This window comes from Ascaphus truei, chromosome 4 (assembly GCF_040206685.1).
Source record: "Ascaphus truei isolate aAscTru1 chromosome 4, aAscTru1.hap1, whole genome shotgun sequence".
NCBI classification, from domain to species: Eukaryota; Metazoa; Chordata; class Amphibia; order Anura; family Ascaphidae; genus Ascaphus; species Ascaphus truei.
The window spans coordinates 392,493,733-392,520,536 of NC_134486.1; the positions used below are offsets into that span (position 1 = coordinate 392,493,733).

Here is a 26,804-nt window from a genome sequence, read left to right on the forward strand (position 1 = left end):
TTTTTAAAACTTTTCACCAAAAAGGATAACAATTTTGTTGCCTGGTAAATGTTAATCTGTGGTTATGGGTAAAGTAATAACAATTTAACTAGGAGATATATATTTTACTTTAAAGTCCAGAACATTCACATACTACTCGTGTATTCAAACTTCTCTGTTTCAGTGTTAAGCCCAATAAATGTAAAACAGTATCTACCCTTCAATGGATTTGTAAAATCCGCCAACGGACTGCTGAATCCGCAGATTGGATAATACAAATCTATCCATGGTTATATTCAATTGAAGATTTGGATGAATCCGCGCGTATTGAAACTGTGCAAATTAGTTTGTGGATTTTACATTGCGAAACGGATTTTTGGGGTAACATGAGCAAAAATCCTGGAAACGGATTTGGGCAGATTTGTTCATCTCTACTCCTGATTTCCCATCAAATACCGTATCACTTCTTAAAGTTCTCCTCCTCTCCTTCAAGGCTCGACATTCTTCTGCCTCTCTAGCTCCATGCAATGCAACTCTGTTTTCTCACGAAACCCCTGTTTATCCAATGCTCTCTATTAATAAAAGTATCTCAGTCTCTGTAAGTCTCATAACATACCACTTACAGGTGAAGCAGGGTTTAAAATTCCAATCCAATTCCAATTGTGATTTTAAGTTTGTTGCGCTTATTGTATTATAATTCCCTGTATTCTATTGTCTACATACATTTTTGATGCAATATAAATAAAAAATATATGTATACATTGTTTACATACATATACTTCCAATTCATTACTCTCTGTTTTTACATACAGTGCGGTAAGTCAACCAACAAATTCACACCATTTTGTTTGTTGGAAGTCTATCCACATAATTTACTGGATTGCAAATTGGCAGGTCAAATTTAGATGTGCCTGTTAATAGAATGCTTCATCTACCTTTGTTTCTGTATTTTAGACTTTTTGGAGTACAGTAGGTATTGTACATTCTTTTTGAGAAATGTAACTAGAGTGTTACCTTGCAGTAGTTGTACATCATCATCATTAAACACACTGGCACATACGAAATCTGTTATGTGACTCTATACTCCAAATTACTGTGCACTAAGGTAAGGGGTAGAGGAGGTGGTGAAGGAGGTACAGTAGTCTCACCAGAGTGGGTGGTTAGGCCCACTGGGAGGGTTGTGGTTACTACCGCCAATGTAAGGAAGGTGTTTACCCTTACCACTACCCACTCGAGAGGCCTAACCACACACCCCGGGACCACTACCCCTTCACTCACTGCCTCTCCCTCCAAACCTCCCCCCTTAAACAAAGGAATGGGCAAATGCCCACATTTCGTTTTGTGGTAATTGGTAACAGAGATTGTGGTAATTGGTAACAGATCTCTGTTATCCTTTGAAAGACTACATAATAGATAGCTGATATATGGCACATATCACATGAATTTGTAATGGGTGTCTAGTATAATATTCTATGGCTATTTCAAAATTGTAGCTTGGAGAAATTTGAAGGACTGAGACTTTCTCTTCAGTCAGCATCTCAGCATCAGTCACAGTGCCGAGGGTTCAATAGAGGATTCAATAGAAAAGATTAGGGATGGTTTAAAACAGTTGTTTTGGAGATGGAAAATCAAATAATGATGGATAGTACATGCCAATTCCACATCTTCCTGCACTGTCAGTGTCACTTTATTTTTCTGACTCATAATAGAGCGAATGATGTCTCTGAAAGTGGCGTACTGTAAGAGGGGTGAAAGTGCCTGGTTGTCCTACCTGTGCAAACTAGGACAGAAGGGGGGAGTAGAGATGGGCGAAAATTTTTGTCGAATTTGGATTCAGAGCGTATCGGCCGGTTCCTCTGGTCCAATCTCAAAAAGGGTGATTCACGTTTTAAGGATTTCTTTATTATTATTTAAGAATCCACCAACGGATTGCTGAATCCGCAGATTGGATTCTTCAAATACGTCAATGGATTGTATCTAATTGGGGTTTTTGATGAATCCACGTGGATTAAAGACGACCAAATTTGTTTGCGGATTTTCCACCGCAAAACGTATTTTGGGGGAAAAAGTGAAAGCAAGAAAAATCGGGGAAACGGATGTGGCCTGATTCGCCCATCTCTACTTTTAGGTCTGAGTAAAGATGGTTTACTGGCTAAGCAATGTGAAGGTGGTAGTCATTACAACCAGACACAAGGAAAGTTATGGTGGGTATAAAAGTGACAAACAATGTCCACCGTAGTGTACGGCAAATCAAGTCTTTAGGTTAGGAAAGAACACTGTCCAAACAACAGAGGTGGACTTGTTTGCTATTTTGTCAGACATGATATGTAATCACTTATCTCATGGTTGCCGTTTTTTAATCTCAGCAGAATGTTGCACAAATGTGATTGTTCAGTATGGAAAGGGTGGGGTGGAGAGGTGTAAGCTCCTTTACTGTGCTCCAAATTTCAGAAGTCATGGCTATTACAGGGAGAGAAAGAACACATGACTATTACTTACCCGTTTGACCTGTCACCAGATTTCTTGGGTAAAGTTCCAGGAACAACTTTCTCTGATTCTGCAGGTAACATGGACCTCAGATTTAAATATCACATCAATCAGATGAAGATGATGATGGGGCTCAGTCTCAAATTCATTTCTTTATACAGCAACATTTTTTAAGAACGCAACATGGATGGGGTGTACAGTATGTATGTATGTATGGATGGATGTATATATATTTTTTTTATTTATATAGTGCCCATAGTGTACTCGCTTTACAAAGACAATACAGTACAGGGAATAATATTACAATAAGTGCAACAAAGTCAGACAATAGGAAAGGAAATCCCTGCCCCGGAGAGCTTACAATCTAAGTGGTATGTTGGGACATTTACAGAGACAGCAGGTGAGGGAATAAGTGCAGCAGATGGCAGTACTTGGTTGAAATGGTTGGTAGGAGTAAATGTGAAGTTGCATGCGTGCGGTTGCCCATGCGCAGGAAGAACTCCTGCGGCCAGTACCCAGTCGCACATGTGCAGTATCCAAGGCGCACGTGGGGACTGATAGGGATCAGCTATGCGGGGACTACAGACCCCAGCATGCAATGGGGCATCCAGTCACATGGGCACAACAGACCAATAGGGCGGCGATTATCACGGGCAGCCAGGAAGAGGTTTTTGCGAGCTGATAGTCGGAGCTTGGACACAGACAAGGGAGGGTGTTGGTGTGCAGGGGGTCTGTGATTCCTGCACTAGGCCAGACATCCCCCTAGACCCCAGGTAGGCCCCGACTCCCCTGGTAAGAGTGTGGAAGCGACAGGGACAGGGCCTTAGGTAGGGACACTACCCCATTAGCTTTTTATGACAGGGACACAATTGCAACATTGCGCAGCACTGGAGAGCAGTGGTCTGAGACCAGATCATCAGAACAGGAGTAAGTGACTATCTTCGTGTGGGACCATACCATGGGAAACCACCCTACACGGAGGCGGACTCGTCACGGAGGACCATCGCTGGATCGGCAGACGCACCCGGGTGATGGAGCACCCGGCAGGTACCTATATCATAAGTGCACCAACAGAGTACACACACCATTTTGGCAGCACTGACCAAATACAAGGGTGGGGCTGTTATTCTTGTGGACACCAGGGTGATTGGGTGCCCGAGGGCCCCTCAGGTACGGTGGACACAGTGGGTTACACGGTGGTGGGATAAGGCCCTGCGAGGCGAAGTGATAGCTGTAACCAGTAGAGTTATTATCCGCTTAACACTGTCTATTTGCATGTTCTTTAGTAAAAGGTTATTCTTATCATATACTGTGTGTGAATATCAGTATTGTGGTTCCTGTGAGAGGCTCCTCCCACTATGTTGGGATCCCTCCCAGGTGGAGGCGCTGTATCGAGTTATATTGTTGTTTCAACCCGGGCTCCCCGTGGCGTAGGTTTGGGATATCCATGAGCCAACAGGTAAAGTCAGCACCCGTAGACTCTTTACCCTAGGGGGATAGAGGGCTACATATACTTTCAATTTTATTATGTTTGCTTATATTTTACTCATAGAGCAAACTGATGCACATGGAGCAAATCTTAGAGCAAAGACCATATGGTTGTTACGCAGACAGTCTGGTCTGTGTCTTGTGGGCTCTGGTTATGTTATGCCGGTGCTGCCCGCAGACCAGACCCGTCCCTTATACCGAGGTGTTGGACGTATATGAGTATGCACCCGCATCAAAAGAAGCGTGTCCGGAGTGTGGTGGTTTAAAAGTTGCCAGGCCAGGTGGTGTTTAGCTTTAGCAATACTTGCCGGTACCGGTAAAGAAGTGCCGTCGTCGTTGCCGTTAGCCAAGGTCAGGGATTGGAGAATTCCGAAAGGTCGGTGTCCAAGCAGGGAGCAAGAGCCAGAGATACAGTAGAGGCAACGTTTATTCTAACATTTGCCGTAAACTAGCCGTGTTACATGCTGGGTATGTGCTGGGTATGTTCTGGGCTAGTTTGAGGCACATTTAAGGCATTTCTGCATTGACTAACGACCCATAGGATTAACACAGCAGGGATCCCTGGCAGTCCAATTCAGTTTGAATGGGACTGCCAGGGACCCCCGCTGTTAATCTGATAGGCCATTAATCAATGCAGAAATGCTGGGGCTAGTTTAAGGAAAGTTTAAGGCATGTATTCAGAATGTACCTGGGTGTTTCCTGGGTTTTTTGGGGAATTGCCACTGGTTTTTGTTCAAATAAGAGTTGCCTCTACTGTAGATGTCCACCAAACCAAGTCATGACCTGAGTGAGTAAAGAGAGAAAGTGCCAGCGTAGTGATCCACAAGTGGACACTATGTCGAGCGATGTGGAAATGGTAGGACAGGCATAATATAGTGAGGCTGGCGAATAGGAAGAGGGGGCGCACCTGGAGGAGTGTATGGAGCTTTCCAGGATAGATCCCCTTGATTGGCAGGCAGGTGAGATAGTTTGGTCTGGGGAAATAGCCTGTTCGTCAGTTGGGGGCGTGGTTTCACTGCTACAGCAGTGAATAAATTATCTTCACCCGGCGCGCGCTGTTTATGCACGCGCCCAGGACAAATGGCAGCCGCATGAAGGAGAGGCGGCCGCGGAGCAGAGGCGGACCGCCGGAGGCGACAGGGAACCCCCAGGATAGCGCGAGGTGACTGGCGTCGGCGAGGGGGGCGCACCACGGCAGAAGCAGGTAACGAGGATGAGGAGGGGTTGCGCTGTGAGCGCTGCAATCCCTGAATCCTCACAGTACCCCCACCTCAAGGTTGGCCTCAGGACGATCCTCAAAAGGCTTAGACGGAAACTTATTTTGGAAAGGTTTGAGAAGTCCGGGTGCATGAATGTCTTTAAGAGGTACACATGACCTTTCTTCGGGTCCAAAACCCTTCCAATGGACCAAGAAGTGGACCTTACCTCTCGAAAGATGGGAATCTAGTAAAGCTTGGACCTCGTACTCTTCGTTGCCCTGTACAATCACTGGGTCTGGTTTAAGAGTGTGGTCCAGAAAGAGAGCACTGGAGATGAACGGCTTGAGAAGCGAAGTGTGAAAGACATTCGAGATTCTCATGCTTTGAGGTAATTGAAGTCGGAAGGAGACCGGATTTACCTGCTCCGTGATAGGAAAAGGACCCAGAAACCTAGGTGCCAATTTGGGGGAAGGGGTCTTGAGATGGATATTCTTGGTTAATGGCCAAACCTTGTCCCCGGGTTTGTAGTTGGGTGCAGGTCGGCGATGACGATCAGTCTGGGTTTTAGACGTCAGAGAGGACTTTTGAAGTGCCGATTGAATTCTAGACCAAGAGTCCTGTAGGAGGGAGATGTGTTCGTCCACGGCTGGTACTCCAGAGGAGATATTAGAAATAGGTAGGCGAGCCGGGTGGAATCCATAATTGATAAAGAAAGGCGTCTCCCGAGCGGACTCGTTCCTGGAGGAATAAAAGGCATACTCAGCCCAGGGAAGTAATTCCGCCAAGTCATCCTGTGAATCAGAGACAAAGCACCTTAAATACTTCTTGAGAGATTGGTTAACCCTCTCGGGCGGTCCATTAGATTGGGTGTGATATTCCGAAGAAAAGGAGGAAGCAATGCCCAGTCTTCTGGTGAAGATCCTCCAAAATGTGGAAACAAATTGAGAGCCACGATCCGACACGATGGATGTGGGTATACCATGGATCTGAAAAATTTATTTGGAGAAGATATTGACTAGGGTGGGTGAGGAGGGTAATCCTTTGAGAGGAATAAAATGTGCCATCTTGGAAAACCGATTCACCACTACTAGAATGGTGTTCATGCCATTCGACCTAGGCAATTCAACAATAAAGTCCATGGATATGTGTGACCAGGGGCGCTCCGGAATTGGTAAAGGTAAAAGAAGACCATGGGGTTTCTGATGAGGAATTTTATTGCATGCACATCCCGGACAGGCCCGTGTAAATTCAAGAATGGATTTGGCCATATTGGGCCACCAGAAGGTGCGACGGATGAGATCCAAAGTTTTCTTGAATACAGGATGTCCTGCAGAGCGGGAAGCATGTCCCCAATCGAGTATCTCAGGAATGAACTTGGGCTCTACGTACAAGGTGTCCTTCGGAACCTCAAGACCAGTCTGAAGGTGTTTTTGAGACTAGATGATTTTCTCAAGATTCTTGAACGCAGCGACTGCGAGGAATCTTTGTTTAGGAAGGATAGGCTCAGTGTTTTTTTCCGGTCTCTCTTCAGAAGAATATTGTCTAGAGAGGGCATCTGCCTTGACGTTTTTGGTGCCGGGAATGTATGACAGAATAAAGTTAAACCTGGAGAAAAATAACGACCAGCGAGCTTGGCAAGGACCAAAGCGGCGGAAATTCTCGATGTACAACAGGTTTTTGTGGTCAGTGAGAATCGTGAATGGCTCTTTTGACCCCTCCAGAAGATGCCTCCATTCATGAAGAGCCAATTTGACAGCCAAAAGTTCCCTATTACCCACATCGTAGTTTCTCTCTGCTGGAGTAAACTTCTTAGAGAAGAACCCGCAAGGGTGAAGTTTGTCCTGGGGAGAAAATCTCTGAGATAGAACCGCACCAGCCCCATAGTCCGAAGCATCAACCTATAGGGTGAATGAAAAATTAATGTTTGGATGTCGGATGATGGGAGCAGAGACGAAAGCTTGATTCAATGCTTTGAAAGCCGTGACATCCTCGGGAGACCAAGATGAAGTATCTGCACCTTTTTGGGTCAGTACGGTGATAGGAGCGATGATGGTGGAAAAATTGCGAATAAATTTCCGGTAATAGTTAGACAACCCTAAAAATCGCTGAATAGATTTGAGGGATACGGGTTGCGGCCAATCCACTACGGCTTTAAATTTCTCTGGGTCCATGGCCAAGCCCCTGATGGAGATAATGTACCCAAGAAAGGAAGTGGTAGACTGGTGCAAAAGGCATTTCTCCATTTTGGCAAACAACCGGTTCTCTCGGAGGCGAGAGAGCACAAACTTCGTATGGATGATATGGTCCTGTAAGTTCTTTGAAAAAATAAGGCTGTCATCCAGATAGACGATTACAAAGCGGTTAAGGACAACCCGAAAGATATCATTGATAAAGTGCTGAAAAACCGCCGGTGCGTTACATAAACCCGAAGGGCATCACGAGATATTCGTAGTGCCCGCTACGGGTGTTGAAAGCAGTTTTCCACTCGTCGCCCTCCCTGATGCGGATGAGATTATATGCCCCACGAAGGTCAAGTTTGGTAAAGAGGTTGGCCCCTTGAAGTCTATCGAAGAGTTCGGATATGAGTGAGAGTGGATAACGATTCTTCACCATAATGTGGTTCAGGCCCCGGTAATCAATACACGGTCTGAGAGAAACATACTTCTTCTTAACGATGAAGAATCCAGCCCCCACGGGAGAGTTGGAATGATGTATGAAGCCCCGCTTCAAGTTCTCGCGAATATATTCATCCATGGCTTACATCTCAGGCAACGAGAGGGGGTAGGATTTCGATTTGGGCAAGGTGTATCCAGGTACCAGGTCAATCGGACAGTCGTATGAACGATGAGGGGGTAGGAGCTCAGATTGCATTTTGCTAAAAACATCCAAAAAAATTGCATAAGGAGAGGGCATTCCGTAGACGAAGAAGATTCCTCTGACCTTGACCTCCAAATAATGGGATTAGGAGATACCCAATCGATGTGCGGATTGTGCTTCTGCAACCAGGGCAGGCCAAGTGTGACCGGTGTACCAGGAGCATGAATCACGTCAAAATCCATTGCTTCCTTGTGGGAGTGAGAAGAAAGGGTGATGGGCCCGGTCTCCAAGGAGATATATGCCGGGGTGAGTGGCCGATTATCAATCCCGACTAAGGCAACGGGAGACCTCTTCTTAGAGAGTGTGATCTGATTCTGTTCAGAGAAGGTCTGGTCCATGAAGTTCCCTCCTGCACCGGAATCGATAATTGCTGCTGTGGAGGTGCGGATGGTAGGACCAGAGAGGGAAACGGGAAAGGTCAATTTCTTTGGAAGTTCCCTCCTGGAAAGGGGACGAGAAGATTTAGCACCCAGAGAGAGCTCCTTCTTACCCACTGGGTTTGGTCGTTTCCCGGAGACGGTGGACAGTCACGAGTCAGATGCTCAGAAGATCCGCATTGGTAACACGAATCTCCGGTTGGGCGCAATTGTCGTAAGGTACTCGAGGACGCTGGACTCCGAGTTGCATCGGCTCCGGGGCTTCCAGAGCAGGCAGAGGGGAGAAGGCGGGTCCCGAGATAGTAGAGAACCTGGATAAAGGAGCATGAAAAGGCGTAGACCGGGGTTGCTGGCACTGAGCGCGGCGTACCTGAAGTCGCTGATCCATACGAATGTCTTGGATGATAAGGTCCTCCAGAATTTCTGGCCTGGGTTGAGAAGCAAGTTCGTCCTTCACCGAATCCGATAAGCCTCTCCAGAAGGCAGAAACTAAAGCCTCCTGATCCCATCGCGTCTCAGCTGCTATGGTCCTGAACTCCTAGGCGTATTGGGACACAGGCCGACGTCCCTGTGAGAGCTGTAGAAGGGAGTCAGAAGCAGTCACTTGGCGTGCGTGGGTATCGAAGAAAATCTTGTCTAAAGGCTGCGTAATCACGTGTAATATCGGGACGTAGTTCCCAGATCGGGGAGGCCCATGCCAGTGCATTACATGTGAGCAGGCTGTAAACGTAAGCCACCTTTTTACGACCAGTGGAATACTGTTGCGGAGCCACCTCGAACTTGATCTCGCATTGATTGAGAAAACCACGACAGGCATGCGGATCCCCCACATAGGGCTTCGGAGCCGGAATCTTCGGACCGGGGGACGAAGTGGATACCGGATTTGACTGCGCCGGCAGTGCAGCCACATGTGGTGCCTGAAGAGAAAGGTCCTGTACCAGTTGGGAGAGGAGAGCCACTTGATCCATTAAGGCCTGGATTTGTTGGTACATGGCCGTCATCATACAGTAGACCATCAGTCTGGTCTGTGTCTTGTGGGCTCCACATAATGTTATGCCGGTGCTGCCCGCAGACCAGACCCGTCCCTTATACCGAGGTGTGGGACGTATATGAGTACGCACCCGCATCAAAAGGAGCGTGTCCGGAGTGTGGTGGTTTAGCCGTTGCCAGGCCAGGTGGTGTTTAGCTTTAGCAATACTTGCCGGTACCGGTAAAGAAGTGCCGTCGTCGTTGCCGTTAGCCAAGGTCAGGGATTGGAGAATTCCGGAAGGTCGGTGTCCAAGCAGGGAGCAAGAGCCAGAGATAGACGTCCGCCAAACCAAAACGTGACCTAAGTGAGTAAAGAGAGAAAGTGCCAGCGTAGTGATCCACAAGTGGAGACTATGTCGAGCGATGTGGAAATGGTAGGACAGGCATAATATAGTGAGGCTGGCGAATAGGAAGAGGAAGCGGAACTGGAGGAGTGTATGGAGCTGTCCAGGATAGGTCCCCTTGATTGGCAGGCAGGTGAGATAGTTTGGTCAGGGGAAATAGCCTGTTCGTCAGTTGGGGGCATGGTTTGCCTGCTAGATCAGTGAATAAATTATCTTCACCCGGCACGCGCTGTTGATGCGCATGCCCGGGACAAATGGCAGCCGCATGAGGGAGAGGCGGCCGCGGAGCAGAGGCGGACCACCGAAGGCGACGGGGAACCCCCAGGGCAGCGCGAGGTGACTGGCGTCGGCGAGGGGGGCGCACCACAGCAGAAGCAGGTTACAAGTATGAGGAGTCGCGCTTTGAGCGCCGCGATCCCCGAATCCTCACAACGGTATTGATGCAAAGAAGCAGAATATAAAAATTATGCAATTCCAGTCTGTTTTGCTCTAAATTTGCCCCCATAGAGCTACATTTACTAGAATCTCCCAGTTTTGGAAGATCTGAATAAATAACTCTCGGTCACACATTAAAGCTCTGATTTAAACAAAATCAAAAAATCCTTTTAATCTCAACCATGCTTTTTAATCTGAAATTATTCTGCATACTCTCTTTTTTGTGCATTGTTTGTTACATCCAGCAAGACACTTAACAGTCTATTTATAAAATTTCTAAATTGTCAAGGCAAAATTAGGCATGCAGTTTGATGTACTTTAATTAAAATCTACCAGGTTCGCTGTACTCAAGACTTACCTACTATATGTATAAAAATGGCACATATTGACATCTCCACAACATACACCTTTGCCTAATTTGCTCTAATCTGTCCTGTTGTCAGCTATTGCCATTCAATATCTTTCTAATGGCTGTGGCATATAAGGAATTATTCCCTTCTAGCATCTCCAACCCTGATCAGTCTAACCTCCAACCCCATGGTACCTAACGCCATCGTATTGTGTTTCAGATTTTTGTGACCCAAGTGCTTTATTTACCACTTTTTGGAATTAAATTGCAGTTGTCACACTCTACTATTCCTCCAATCTACCTAAAATATTAATAATTTTGTTTACTCCCCCACCCCCTGGCGTTTCATTGATATTATACAGTATGCGCAAATCACATCAGGACATGTAAGAGAGAGTAAAAACACCAAATAGTGCAATATTGTCTACTTCAGCAAATTAGCTTCAATGCTGGAAGTTCTATAAAATTTGCACTCACGTGTTTAACGTGAAATCAGAGCGTTGTGGTTATTCAAAGTTACCAATTTATGTCTCCAGATCCACATAGAGAGGGGGAAATTCCAAATACAAAAAGAGGGGAAAAGCAAAATAGTACAGTACTGTTTTTAATGTTAAAAACACAAAGTATTCCACTTACATAAGTGTCTTTGTTTGAGAGCATTCAGACCACACTGGGTCACAGGGTCAGACAAAATATTCACAGCAAACAGCATCCGCTCCAAGGCCGTCACAGCAGATACTGGGCTGATTAAAGTTGTCCTCCACTACAGATGTCATCAACAAGGGCTCCTTAGTGGTCACTGATATCACCCAACGCGCGTTTCCACTGTAAAGTCTTCCCCAGTGGAAACGCGCGTTGGGTGATATCAGTGACCACTAAGGAGCCCTTGTTGATGACATCTGGAGTGGAGGATAACTTTAATCAGCCCAGTACCTGCTGTGATGGCTGTGGAGCGGATGCTGTTTGTCTGACCCTGTGACCCAGTGCGGTCTGAATGCTCTCAAACAAAGGCACTTATGTAGGTGGAATACTTTGTGTTTTTAACATTAAAAACAGTACTATACTATTTTGCTTTTCCCCTCTTTTTGTATATGGAATTTCCCTCTCTCTATGTGGATCTGGAGTACCTGTCTGGAGACATAAGTTGGTAACTTTGAATAACCACAACACTCTCATTTCATGTTAAACACGTGAGTACAAATTTGATAGAACTTCCAGCATTGAAGCTAATTTGCCGAAGTAGACAATATTGCACTATTTGGTGTTTTTACTCTCTCTTACATGTCCTGATGTGATTTGCGCACCTGTTTCTCCTTCGTTTGCTGATTGAATTTGGTTTGAATTCTACGTCAGGAGCTGCACTCATTAAGGATAGTATATCATCTGTGTTACCTTTGATCTGTTGTGATATTATTTGCGCTTGATTTTTCCTTGCACATATTATACAGTATATCTTAGTTTCCATTCTAAAATTACTACTACTCATAATAATATTATTGATAATAATTTATTACCCAATCTACTACCTTAGAATACAATCCAAACATTGCAACTGGTTTATAGTTGTCTATGTTGGGCACCGTCAAAGGCCATACCGTGGCCTAAGTAAGCGACAGGCACATCTAATGCTGCACCCTGATTTATCACCTTAATCACCTGTCTCGGGCATTTAGTTGTGGCCATTTTGCCACAACCAAATGTCCACCGACGTTTTGCCGCAAGTTACCTCGCTGCAGGACCTGTCACTGCCGGTTGCTTTGCCGCTAAGGTGAGTCCCTAACCTTAGCCATTACTCTAAAAAAAAACCCTAATCTTACCCCCTACCCTAACTGCTGAAACCCCTATAGTTAACCCCCTACCTTAACTACTAAAACCAATAAAATTAATCCCGTACCCCACTTGCTGAAACCCCTAAAGTTAACATACTACCCTTAAACTTACCTTATAGTAGAAGTGGCCAGTGGCGGAGGGTCCTGCAGCAGTGCGTCTGCGGCAGAGGGTCTCTTTGTGGTGAAACACCTGCAGGGACTTGGTCCGGTGGGATGGCCACAGCCAAATGTTCCTTTCCGCCTGATCACCCGGTCAAAAAAATAAATTAGATTTGTTTGACATAATTTTTCCCCAGTACATTCATTCTGTTTGTAGCATGTAATACTGTATGTAAGTTGCTGATCTTTAGATATTCAACAATTCCTTCAGCAGTGTTTCCCTGCCTCTTCTCTACTTCCGCTTTTATGAAGTGGGACTCCACTAGTCATCTGGAACTTTGTGGGACAAGAGGATACACAAAAACTAGCTATCTCATACTGCAGCCAAACACTCTCCTCCCACAACAGAGATAAGTGCCTAGAGATCGGACAGGACATTAATTCCCATGGTATCTTGCAGAAAGCTACCACCTTGCAACCATCAAACTGTATAACATCAACATAGTAGCAGATGTTGAGTATACTGTGCATACTCGTGGTGTGTTCTGATTCTCCTGATTTTTTAGAACTCACACTTAGAAAACAAGCTGCACTTGGAAAAAAAAAGTTTGTTACAGACACAAGAGGGAAAAAATGGTAGCTTCCAAGCAGACACAATAAACAATATACAAACAGATCGAGATATCCTGCTTGTTTAATACTGACACTTAGAAAACCAGCTTCACTTGAAAAAAAAAAAAATCCATACAGCCAGGTCACCATTTTGAATACCCAGTACCACATTGCAGAAGAAAAATTGCAGTTTGTAAATGTTTTAAGGGCTTAATGAATATAGACGCTAAGGGAGTTTAATGAATAGACCTCTTAGAATAATGTCTTTAAAAAGAATGATGTGAAAGATGACCAAAAATAGACAACATGATTATTTTATTTTTCTTGTATCTTTACAAGACGTGGAATTCGACATTGGCAGAAATAGCTGGGAAATGGTCCGCCAAATGTTTTTTGAACCATAGTTCACCAAGTTTCCGGAAACTTAATGGTAAGAAAAGTATGTTTCAGAGCTAAATTACAAAGTGCGTGGAAACAGTTTCAGGTGAGGAGAATCCTGCTTGTGCAGCGAACACAACATAGACAAACAAATTCTTCAAAGTGCAGGTCTCCTCTAAGACAGAGATTCAAAATTGAGCTCTACTCACAAATTCATAATGAAGTTCACCTGATGAAAGATCCATATGGGACCTGAAACATTGTCTTTCCACTGTTCTTGGCTGTCACATTAAATGGAGAACTTCATTATGAACTTATGAGAAGAGCTCAACTTTGTATCTCTGTCTGAGAGGAGATAAAAAAAGAAAAGGCTGCGAGAGTCTTCACTGCACTTACTTACTTGTGCCGGCCGCCTCCTTGCTGTCACCCTCCTTCTCCTTCAAAATCGAGGGTCAAATTACGGCGCAGACGTCACAAACAATGTGACATGGCATCTCACTGCCATGGGAACATGACATTGTGATGTCACAACATAAAATTACGGCAAGATGTCACGTTACCATGGTAATGCGACGCTGTGAGGCGTCACATTGGTGATATCTTTGGCGTCATTTGATATTTGATTCTGAAGGAGCAGGTGGGCAGCGGCAAGGAGGCGGCAGACACAGGCAAGTGCCTAGGGGTGGTGGATTTTGAAATCTGCCTCTGGTGGGAGGGTGTAAGAAAGTTGAGATAGCAGGGGAGGCTGAATAAGAAAGGGAGAGAGGGGGGAAGGGGGAGAGAGAAAGAGGAAGTGGGGTGAGAGAGAAGTGGGAAGAAGGTGAGAGAGAAGAGTAGGGCGAGAGAGGTTAAAAGAGGGGGGTGGAGAAAGAGAGAGGGGGAGAGATTGGGAAGGGGAAAAGAGGAGGGGGAAAGGATGTAGGAGAGAGAATGAGAATGGAGGAAGAGGGAAGGGACAGGAGGAGAAAGACTGGAAAAAGGGGACCACATGGGGAGACAAAGAGAGGAGTGTTGGGGATAGAGTAGGGTGAAATAAAGAGGATAAGGAGGAAGAGAAAGGGAAAGAAATAGGTCAGGAGGGAGAGTGATAGAGGCAGAATGATAGGGAGTGGAAGTCCGAATGAGAAGGAGAGGCAGGGGGAGAGGGTTGTAGGAGAGGAGAGAGAGAATGTGGGAGGGGAGATTGGGTGAGAGACAGAGGGAGGGCAAAGGGAGAGAGGGAGGATAATGTTTATTTTCTTCATTAAACAGATGATAGAAAAAAGTTATCAAATGATTGAAACTAAAGATTTTTCAACTAAACAAAGCAAACTGAAACAGCTGTGTACACTTTTCTTTTTATATATACATACATCCAATAGAAAATATTTGTGAATACGTAGATGGGGAATATCCATAAATTGTCATCACCAATCACGTAATATTAAAATAATAACAATACTAGTTATTGTACTGTAGTTATGGAATGCTTTAAAAGTATTGATCCCAGAATTACTATAAATTATCATATTTTCTCCTACTAACTAATGAATAATACGTGAAGAAAACCTATTACATTGTACTTTGTAAATTGTAGTTTAACGTTAATAAGTCTACAGTATATAGCAAGATAGCATTATTTACACCAAGCATCATGTCAATAACCTGCTGTTCTGTGCGCTTGGATCTACAGTTTGTCAAAAGTGAAAAATAATCGAGAAAATTATAGAAACATGTAATTATAAGGGGTGCACTCTGTTTCCTCCACAACATACTGTATTAACCTTCATCATTTTAGAGAACTGGAGTACTGTATACAGTACGAATGTGGCAATGTTAAGTTCTGTAACCAATAACTGCAAACTTGGCCTGCATTATGACAACACACATTTTTTAAAATGTACAAGAATGTAACAGAATAAAAACAAAACATTACCCATTCCAATTCTGCATTACATTGTATTGATAAAGTGCAAGCACAAACAGGAATGACTCGAATGAAAAGAATATTATTCTCCTCCTTTCGCCCCTACTTGTGTTTTCTCCAAACAAATGATATGTTTCTAGGTGGCTTTGTATTACCTTAATGGGAGTGTTTCATTCATGCTATACTTTCAGAGGGTGTCTGTGGAGAGAACATAATGAAGTCACCTACGCCTATGTCATGGAGAGACGTTATTAAGGTTTGGTATGATGAATCTCTAGATTTCGAATATGGTAAAGGACCAATAACATCTGACGCGGTTGTTGCCCATTATACTCAGGTACATCTTTTCAATGTGTAGCTTACATATAGTATATCTCTGCATTTGTTTCTTTTTTTTTTACCCCAATTAGTTTAATAATGTTCAAAGACGAGAGCCACTCAAATTATTGCGTATTCTTTTTTGTTGTTGTTGTTGTTGTTATTCACTGAACAAATGTGCCACTTACTATTTACAGCGTAAAAAGACAATTAATCTATAATAAAAGGTGAAACCTGTTTTCCTTTGTCATTAATTATTCAAAACAGTTTTCTAATATGCACTCGCACCTCCGTTAGCTTTGTTGAAATGTAATATGGGGTAAGTCTGTTTGAGATTTAATTAGAAATTACAGTATTCCAAAATACTGTAGAAATAGTGGGAAAGCATAAAAGCAGGATTGTCTCGTGTTTTTCAAGTTGTTATTGGGCCAAATTAAACAGATATGGACAATAATGATATCTGTATTTCATGACTCATATATTAAATATAGATGTAGCCATCCTTCCTGCTCCTGCTGGCACGTTATGGTGGGGTATTCTGTGATAGTCAGCGTTTCTGCCATTGAATCCTATGAAAACTCTGAAATTCTGAGTTGTATTGCAATATTTTGTGTTATCAGTACAGTAGGTAGAATAAGGTTTGTGTAAACCAGAATATGGTACTGTAGGATGACATGCATAATGTACCAAACTTTATAAGGTCATAAGCATATAACATGAAAAAGGGTGCAAATATGAGTCTTTTGTGAGTATTGCCAAGAGATTAAACTCAATGGACATGTCATTTTTGAACTGCCATCTTATTATGTTACATTAACTATTATGTAATTTGAAAACAATACACATGGTTTTAAACGTATAGCATCTACAAAATAAAAAAAAAGTTGAATTGATTATAACGGTACGCCATTTACATAAGTCAGCGATAATGCTGTGGGACTTTATCACAATGTATTTCATATTTTCATATTACCATCGCATACTAGAATAGCCAGTGTTAAATGTTTTTATTTGCATCATATGAAAAAAAAGCATACTGTACGTGGAATGGGTATTGTGTGGGTCGTAGGTTACAAGTAAGACATTGAAAGGGACACTATGGTGATTGAGGCAGTCAGTATTGCAGGTTTTCTCCCTTGTGTGATATGCTTAGGCTAGTTTGTGATGCATATTTTAATATATTCCTGTTAAAATGATAAGTTTAAAATCAATATTGTTCATTCCTCATTTGCAGTGGCAAATTATAGTATCAACTCTTATTATATTATCTTACTCAAAATGCTCTGAAACCCTTGTCTTCTTTTTAGGCAAGATGAATGTCCCATTCATTTGAACAGTGCTGAAAGGTTCCATAGGCAGGAGAAGATTACTTTACTAGTTATCAAATAGGCAGAAGCCACGTTGGGGTCTAGGGAATTACTATTCAAAATGTTCTCTGAATTGGTTGCACATTTTTACTTGACATGTTCCCACAGAAGTTAAGGAAATTGCAAACTTCAATAAGACTTTTCAGCCTCCAAATGAACCTTGTTAATAAAGCAATATGATGTCCATTTCAAGTAATTACTATAATCATACCTTGTGCTGTATTGTGTTTCTATTGTTATCTGTGTAAGAATAAGACGACTAACATGTTATCTTTTTATTTTTATTTCAAAAGGTTGTCTGGTATAGAACATATCAATTAGGATGTGCGTATGCTTATTGTGAAAACAGTGAATACCAATATTTTTATGTGTGCAGTTATTGGCCATCGTAAGTATACAGTGCATATCTAAATGCAACACAATCAGTGTCTAGACTAGAGATAGGCTCCTGACAGGTAGTGTCACCACAATTACTACTACTGACATACAGTAGGACAATCTGCAGCAACATCAACAGGCAATTTTACCATTAAAGACACATCTTACAGTAACTCTCTAGTCATTCCAAAGCTTTCAATCTTTACTGTATATGTTTCGAGTGTAAAATGTAAATATATTTTCAGTAGAATATATAATTAGAGCTTGGGCGCACAACCGCTAAATCCTATCTTCTTGTGGCTTACTGCAATTCAGTGTCTGTCGCTGGCGTCTTTTTACCATGCAACAAAATGCTAGCAAGCAAGATAGTTAAGAAAGAAGGTACAGTAGTATTGTATTCAGTGGCTGACCTTGACTCCTTTGTGGAACATTTGTGTGGTGCATAACAGACCCAAACCAAAGGATGACTTAGCATGCTGACATATACAGTGCAAGGAATAACATACTGTATTGAAAAGGGACAGTAAGTAAAGCTGTGCAAATTATTTGCAGACATTCGACTCCGCAGGCTCGAATATTTGCAGCTCAATCTCCAAACCGGGCACATTCGCCTCTTTAAAAAAAAAAAAACTTTGCACGCGCTTATTGTTCACTTTTGCCCCCCCCCCCCCACTAAAGTGAGGATGTCTGCCCTAGGGTCTATTTGTGTGGATCGATAAAATCAACTGAATATCGAATATTCATTTTAACATTCGCTGATCGAATGTTAGGACATTCAAAAAAAGGTACCGGTGAAGCGAATACAGCAACGAGTTTAGGTACATTTGCCTAAATTCTTCCATATCAAATTCAAGGTTGAATATTTGACGGTGAATTGAATTTCTTCAAAAACACTGCAAAGAATTTGAGGATCGAATTTTGCCACATTCGCCCATTTCTAACAGTAAGAAACAAATAATGAAAAAGTCAATGGACTTATAAACCGTTTTATGAATATATTATTTAGCAAGTATACAGAATGAAAAGTAAAAGTGATCTGCATCATTACGAAATGCAACAAAGCAATTAGGTCTCATTAGCAGCACAGATTTTTGATTGATGATTTAGGGCCATAGTTACTAAGCAGTGCTATGTCAATAGACACTGTGAAGCACTGGAAGTGAATGAGCTGCACGGTCCCTTCCAGTGCTGAAAAGTGTCTCATGGCATGTCAACTCTGAGTAAATATGCCTTGTATTGGGTTATTAATGAAACGGTGCTATTGCCGAACAGGACACTAAGCTGCACAATTGCCAATTAATTAATTAACTCCTTTATGTTTTGGGTGAGCCAATACTACATTCCTCCAAAAATAGGGCAGTCTTTGGGCATAGGTGTCTCATTTTTAGAACTGCACATTTGACCTGTTTTCTTTGTTTTACCTCTAAAAAATATTTGAATTGTGGCGTTGGTTCGGCTTTGCCTAAAGTTTGATTTGTTTTTTTGACTCTGGACTTATTTTGAATTATGACAGAATATGTGAATTTCATCATCCTATATACATCAAAATAAAAAAAATATACTGTATATTAAATTAAAGTGGAATTTTGTATCAATATTGAATTTATATTTACATGGAGCCTAAATAGTAATTAAATATTAGATAAATAATTACAATTCCACTGGGGTCTTATTTTCCATTTCTTATATTAAACAATAATCTACAATATTAATGGCCGGAACTCACAGGGCTTGCTCTTTAAAATATATACACATACACAAGAATAACTGTGCTCAACTAGTCCTCATATGTAGAAAATTGCCATTAATCTTTTAGTGGTGTGCTCAGTCTATAAGAGCTTGGGTTCCTCGGCTCTTCTCCAGAAAGGGGATCCTTAGATAAATAAAATAGAAGACAAGAACAGTCAGGCTCAAACACCGATCAGTATAAAAATGGAAAAAGAATAATTGCTAACAAAGCTCACTTACATGTAAGAAATTACAGGTGATCAGAGTAGGGCGTGGGTAGGTAACGTCATCAACTAATGCAGGGGTGCGCAAACTTTTTCTTTGTGCCCCACTTCCTGCTCTCCAACCCCGCTCGACCCACCAACCCCTTACCTTCTCTCTGGCATAAGAGGTGTCATTTGACATCACATTGCCATGGCAACGTGCCGCCATTTGGCCCGCAGTGTCATGCCGACACTTCGCCAGAAGCCGCCGGAGAGCAGGTAAAAGGCAGTTACAGAGGCCTTGTGCGCTCTCACTCAGCATTTTATTTAAATGTCGTGGGGAAGAACGCGGAGCCTCTGTAAGCACCGCCCTTCCCGTCCCCCTCCCCCCCCCCGAAAATGTCACGTCTCCCAGTTTGCGCACATCCCTGATCTATGGTACTGTAAATAATGTATTCCACAATTGGTGGATATATTCGATGATAGAAAACAAACTAGAAATAGTCTGACTTTACCCGTTCTCTTTACCCTTTACTACCGTTAAGTAGAGGTTTTAGGGTTAAACTCTAGTCTTCAAGCCCCCTCCCAACAGGGCAGGTTTTCAGGATATCCCTGCTTCAGCACATGTGGCTCCGTCAGTGGCTCAAACAAAGACCAACTCTGCTGAAGATGGTATATCCTGAAAACCTGACATGTAGCGGCGTCCTGAGGACTGGAGTTTTTTCTAACTTAAAAGAATAGGGTAATAATACTGTACTCTGAAATGTGTGGTAATGAGGTTACACTGCATTACCCACACACAGGGTGACTGGTAGGGATAGGCGAAACTGTCAAAATCTGCTGCCCGGAATGCCACGGGTCTCTCCCACATACAGTAGTAAAATTTGCATGCCGATTGCATACTTGAACATCCAGGCAGATTCATTCAAATGCATCCATCTCTAGTGACTGGCAAATATTATCCCAGATTGCAAGCCCATCAAATTGGCCAACATTTACTACATATGCTTATTTATATAAAGCTCCACCAAAAATGTCTTCTACAAAGTCTTCTACTAGAATTCAAAATGTAAGACTTACAATATGATCATTTTGAATAAGTCTTGACTCTTTACTGCTCCCACAAGTGTTGTATATAGAGAAAGACCCATTACATTACAATACACTGCACCAAATTTAAAGAGAAAGGACAACTAGATAGGGAGCAAATATTATGAAGCCCAGCAACTCATCTGAACATATCAGAACGTTACATTCCAAAACCAAATACCCCCCCAAAAAAACACATTTTTAGAACCCAATTTTTTTTTAAGATCCTAAACCAAACAAGAACCCCAGAATAAGGGGTACTGTAGAATCACAAAAGGTTGTTAAATAATTATCAATCCCATAAATGGGGTTAATGGTACGCTATGTTATTAGAGAGAGCCCCAAAGTGCTTAGAGTTATAAAGTCCTTGTGTTCCCCTGAAAAATAGCAGATTGATAACTTTGAACGGATATCGGGTTTACTCATATGCAAACCATATGGTAATGAACAGTTTACCTAACAACGCAGATCCTCAGACCTCCGTTCATGTAAGCGCATGGGAATAACGCTATAGTATTGATGCGCTTTTAAATGCTGGTGTTGCATGCATTTAGACCCTGATTATCATTGTTTTCTTTCTGGGAATAGCCTTAAAGCAATGTAATGAGTATAGGCCTTATCCCTTTCATTACAAAAAAGGTATATGTCATACACAGATATATATATATATATATATATATATATATATATATATATATATATATATATATATATATATTTATATATACCTGTATTAGGGATCATATAAATTTCTGAAACACATCATATACTATAGTATGTTTTTAATGATTAAAGTTCTTTGTTTATCTGATTTAATATGGTATATACTGTGGGGCTTATGCAGAGAGCAACGTGAGTTACTGTGAAAACGGCAATAAAATAGCCACAGAATTGGCGTAAATTATGGCCGTATGCAGGAACCTGCGTTACCTCCTTTCAGACATGTTGGTAATGTTGGCGAGTTTCCATTACCGTTAAACTCGCCATGCCGTGGCGCGAGCTGTATAGCCAATGTTTGTCTTTTCAGTTCTGACGTGTGCCCAGTACCGCGCGGCTCTCGCGAGAAGCAGCAACTTGCCAACTTTTGGTGGAGACCTGAAACTCGCCATACTATGCCACATAATGGCGCGTTCAAGCGCTTCGGTGCTACTGGAATTCCACGCTATATCAACATGGCGAGTTAAAGGTTCTCGCCACGTGTTTGGCGAACTTACGAAAACTGTTCTGGCGGATTTTATAAATCTCGCCATGTTCTCGGCAGGAAAAGGTTTTCTGCCGAGTTTTTTGGCCAGAAGATGGCGTGAATTCCATTCTCTATCCTCTCTGCATAAGCCCCTGTATTTGGTATGGGTGAAAAATAATGTTTATGCATCCATATCTTTACAATAATATTAATAAATAACTTTTAATAATCTACAAAAAATTGAAATGAAGAAAAAACACTTAGATCACAAAAATATATGTTCTAAAAATAAATGTCCACATTATAGCAATAATTACGGTACAGTAGTTTTAGATTACACACATGCGTTAATTAACACATACAGTACATACATTTTTTTTAGAACTAAAGCATTACTTATCAGCTGTGATAACCAAATTGCTAAGGAACATTAGTCTATCACCTAATTTGTCTTTCCTTTACATTTCATAAATTCAAAATCTGAACACCACCTAAGGGTGGGAGGGTTGGATTTGACAGCGGCTGTAAAACTTGTGTTCACATAATACTGTAGTGTAGTAGTTCACATATCTCCCCTCCGGAACCCACGGTCACACCAGGTTTCTGAGGGCACAACATTCTATTTATATGCAAGTGCATCCCTAAAACCTGGTGTCATCTGGGTGTCTTTGAGGAGAGGTTGGGTATCACTGCTATAGTGGGTCCACCATATATTGTATATCCCATTTCAAAACTATCCTTCCTATTTCTCACAAAGATAAAGAGAGACGTTCCAATTCTATCAATTGTATCCTCTTAAGTACCAACAAACAAGCGTAGCAAAGGGATACAATTTTGTAACCAATATTCATCAAATTAATGGAGAGTAGATACTGTAAAGGGTAAACTCATATAAAGTTACATTTTTATTTATTTATTTTTACAGAGGGAATCAACCACAAAGAATATATCGCCCATACAACAATGGTAAACAATGCAGTGAATGTACATCTAGCTGTAACGATGGACTCTGCAGTGAGTATTTCATTTATTTTTTTTCCCAAACATTTTTATTAGGCATTGAGACATCACAAAACAAACATTTCAAAATGATAATAGCCTAATACAGTGATAATTGTTTTTTTCCTTTTTGTTGACAGATAAAGGGAAGGGGGGGGGCACTGGATAACCACACGGGGGGTGTGGTGGGCCTCCAGGGTCGCACAGTGGTCCCTTGAATTGAGAATAGGAGAAAAAGAAAGAAGAAAGAGGATAAACAGTAGGGGGTGGAGGGGAGGAGAAAGGGGGGGTTGGTTGGGGAGGGGGAAAGGGAGAATCCCTTTCCTCTTCCCTCTCCCGGCGGCGCCTCACCGTACCTATCTGGTGACCCTTCTAGGTTAACTTTATAGGGGAGAGAATGTAATTGACGTGTTCAGTGGATCAGCCAGGGCTCCCATATTTTATAGAACCTCTCCGTCGAATGGTTGAGGAATGCTGTCAATTTTTCCATTAACCTCACTTAGTTCAAGCTCTTCCTCACAGATTGTTTTGTGGGGGGGGGGTAGCTTCTTCCAAGAGGATGCCACTGAGCATCTTGCTGCTGTTAAAATGAAGGAGATTAATTTCCATACTGGGCAATTGATTTCCTCTCTCGGTCTGCCCAGTATGTAGGTCAGTGGATCTATAGGTATTGTGAGGTCTGTAACCTCTTTTATTAGGTTTTAAATTGTGAGCCAATATTTCTGAATTCCTGGACATAGACACCAAATATGGGCCATGTCCCCTTTTTGTCCACAGCCTCTCCAGCATAGATCAGAAGCCAGAGGGTAGATTTGTTTCAATCTTACTTGTGTAAGATACTAGTGGAACATTATCTTATATATGTTTTCCTTGGTTGTGGTACATACAGAAGTTCCTGATGCAGAGTACCATATTTCTTCCCAGTCCTCTCTATCTATGTTTATGTTTAATTCCGCTGCCCATTTGAGAATATAATCATGCCTGGTTGGGTTTGCTGGTTTCTCCAATTCAGCGTAAATTTGAGATATAAGACCTTTCTGGTATGTCCTCCTGACACAGTTTTTCAAACTTTGTAAGAGGTGGGAATTCTAAAGTGGGGGACAGTTTTTGTAGAAAGTGCCGAATCTGGAGGAACTTGAATGTATCCAATTCTGGAGCATAAAATTTAGTGCGTAATTCTTGGTAGCTCAGGAACTTTCTATCGTTCAACAGGTCGCCCACCGCTCTGATCCCTTTATTTTTATATTGCTCAAATTTTTTTGTCTCGCAACCGGGGGGGAACTCTGGGTTGTGATATAGTGGTGTGAGTTGTGAGCCTGGTGTTGTAAGCTGGAATTTGGTCTTAGCCTTTTGCCAGATGTCCCACGTGTGCACAATTGCTCTTGACTCGAACCTGCCAGTCACCCTGCTGCTTCTGTTCATGGCCCACAGACACGCTTGCAGAGAAGGCGTTTTGGCGTATTGTGATTCAATCTTTAGCCAATAAAGTTGCTACGGGTTGAAATTCCACTCGACCGCCTGTTTTAGTTGGGCTGCTTGGTAGTATCTTGAGATATCTGGCACTCCCATACCCCCTTTCGTCCTCGGTGACGTTAATACTGATCTTGCGACCCTGGGTCTTTTCCTTTCCCAAATAAATTTAAATATTCTATTTTGAACATCTTTCAATTCTGACCCAGGAACCCGGATCAGGAGTGTCTGAAAGAAATATAATAATCTGGGGTGTATGTTCATTTTAATTGAGATCATTCTCCCGATCCACGATATCTGATCATTTTCCCACTTATCCAGGTCCTCTCTGATTTTCTCAAAAAGGGGTGGGTAGTTGTGTCGGTATAACGAGTGTTAGTCCTTAGATACATTTACTCCCAGGTATTTTATGTATGTAGGGCTCCATCGATAATTAAAATTTAATTTTAATAGTTGTATTTCTGACTCCGAAAGATTAAGATTCAGGGCTTCTGACTTGTCGCTGTTTATTTTATAGCCTGATATCTTACCAAAGTCAGTTAATTCCTTATGTAGATTGGGGAGGGAGGTATGGGGGTGGGATAGGGTAAGGATGATATCATCGGTGAATAGCAAAATGTTGTAGTTAGTTTTTCCAATTAAGATGCCTTGGATATCAACGCTGTCCCGTATTCTTGATGCCAGAGGTTCAATTGTTGGGCAAAAAGGAGAGGGGACAGGGGGCATCCCTGTCTTGTGCCGTTTTTTATCGCAAAAGTTTTTGTGGATCCCCCTGGGAGATTGACCACCGCTGAGGGACTGCGGTAGAGTGCCCGAACTCCTTCCAGGAATGACTTATTGAAGCCGAATTTCTGCATTGTTTGATCAAGGAATAGCCAATCAATTCTGTGAAACACCTTCTCTGCATCTGCCTTAATAAAACTGCCTTGGTGCCTGTGAGGTGAACATGGTCGACTATGTTTATAATTTTGCGGGTGTTATCGGAGGCCTGCCTATTCTGGACAAAGCCCACTTGGTCAATATTTATCAACCTAGGTAGAATTGGGTTCAACCGGTTGGCGAGGATCTTACTGTACAGTTTAAGATCATTATTTAATAGAGAGATGGGGCAGTAGTTCCCACATTGCAGTGGGTCTCTTCCGTCTTTATGTATTATAGCTAGGCTGGCATTAGTTATAGACGGCGGGATTGGGGTACCCTCCATAAATGAATTGAATAATGTTAAGAGATGCATGGATAAAATCGGGAGGAACCGTTTGTAGTAGGTATTGGAGAAGCCATCGGGACCAGGGGCCTTGGATACTTTTAACGTTTTTACCGCATCTGTCAGTTCTTTTTTTGTTATTTTTGCATTGAGTACTTGAGTTTCTGCTTCCGTAAATTTTGGAAGTTGGCAATTAAAAAGATAATTCTTAATTATTTCGGAGTTTGTATCGGTAGGGTGTCGCCTTGAGTTTTAAGATGATAGTGCTCTGTATAGAATGTGGTAAATTGCTCAGCAATTATTTTATCGCTATACATAGTCTCCCCAGACCTGCCTTTAATGGCTGTAATCTGTGATCTCTTCTGTATACCTCTTAGTTTGCTAGCCAAAAGTCTATCGGCCTTATTACCCTTGTCGTAATATTTTTGGCTGGTCCATCTTAACGATTTTTGTACATCCTCTAATTGTATCTGTTTAAGCTCCTCTCTAGTGGAAGTTAACATTTTATATATTTTTTTTTGAGGGGTTGGTTTTGTGTTGGCGTTCTAACTCTACAATTTTGTCCGTTAAGTCTTTAAGAGACATCGTTTTGGCCTTCTTTCTGTGGGATGCAATACAGATGAGGGTTCCTCTGATTGTTGCCTTATGGGCTTCCCACAGCACTTTCGGGGAGGAGACCGAATCAATATTGAGGCCAAAATACACTCTGAATGTAGTCAAGGTAGTTCAGTAGTGAGTCGTTAAGTTTCCAATTGAAGGAACTAGATTTTACAAAAGGGGTTGAGAGGGTCACTGTGATTGGGGCATGGTCTTACCACGTGATTGGGCCTATATCAGAGACTACTGAGGCTTCTAGGATGGTTTTGGAAGTAAAAATTAGTCTATACAAGTGTAAGTCTGGTGTGGTGAGGAGAAAAAAGTGTAGTCTTTCTGGCCCCGATGCTGCACTCTCCAGATATCCAACAAAGAGTATTCTCCATTAATATCTTTGAACTTTTTCCCAAGTCTTTGGGAGGACTTTGCATGTGGTCGGTTCAGTAGACTCGACCTGTCCTCTAAGGGGTTCAAAGCCATATTGAATTCGCCCCCAACTATCAGTGAGGATAAGTAGGTTGGGTCGATCTTTTCAAGGACTGCCCTCAGAAATTCTGTTTGATTTTCATTAGGCTCGTATATGTTGATCAGAGCGATTGGCGAGCCCGCGAGCGTGCCATATACCACTAAAAATCTACCATCTGGATCTGTGGTTGTTTTAGTGAAATTGAATGGGGTTCGTTGACGGATTAGAGTTGCGACTCCTTGCTTTTTACTGTTAAATGACGAAAAGTAGCCCGTTGGGAAGGCCTTGCTTAATAATTTGGGCAGCTCCTGTGATGTAAGGTGTGTCTCTTGAAGAAATACAATGTCCCCTTTAGATCTTTTCATCTCTTGGAGGGCTAACCTCCTTTTCCTGTTGTTATTTAAGCCTTTTACATTT

At 42.3% G+C, this 26,804-nt stretch overlaps 1 protein-coding gene across 1 annotated transcript in view; it reads left to right on the forward strand.

The window, feature by feature from the left end:
* LOC142493885 (cysteine-rich venom protein-like) overlaps positions 1–26,804 on the forward strand; it is a 49,674-nt gene that overhangs the window by 7,447 nt on the left and 15,423 nt on the right. The window contains exons 4-7 of the mRNA XM_075598581.1: positions 13,444–13,534; positions 15,580–15,725; positions 17,367–17,461; positions 22,580–22,668. Coding sequence (XP_075454696.1) covers positions 13,444–13,534; positions 15,580–15,725; positions 17,367–17,461; positions 22,580–22,668 — 421 coding nt within the window. The remainder of the gene's footprint in view (positions 1–13,443; positions 13,535–15,579; positions 15,726–17,366; positions 17,462–22,579; positions 22,669–26,804) is intronic.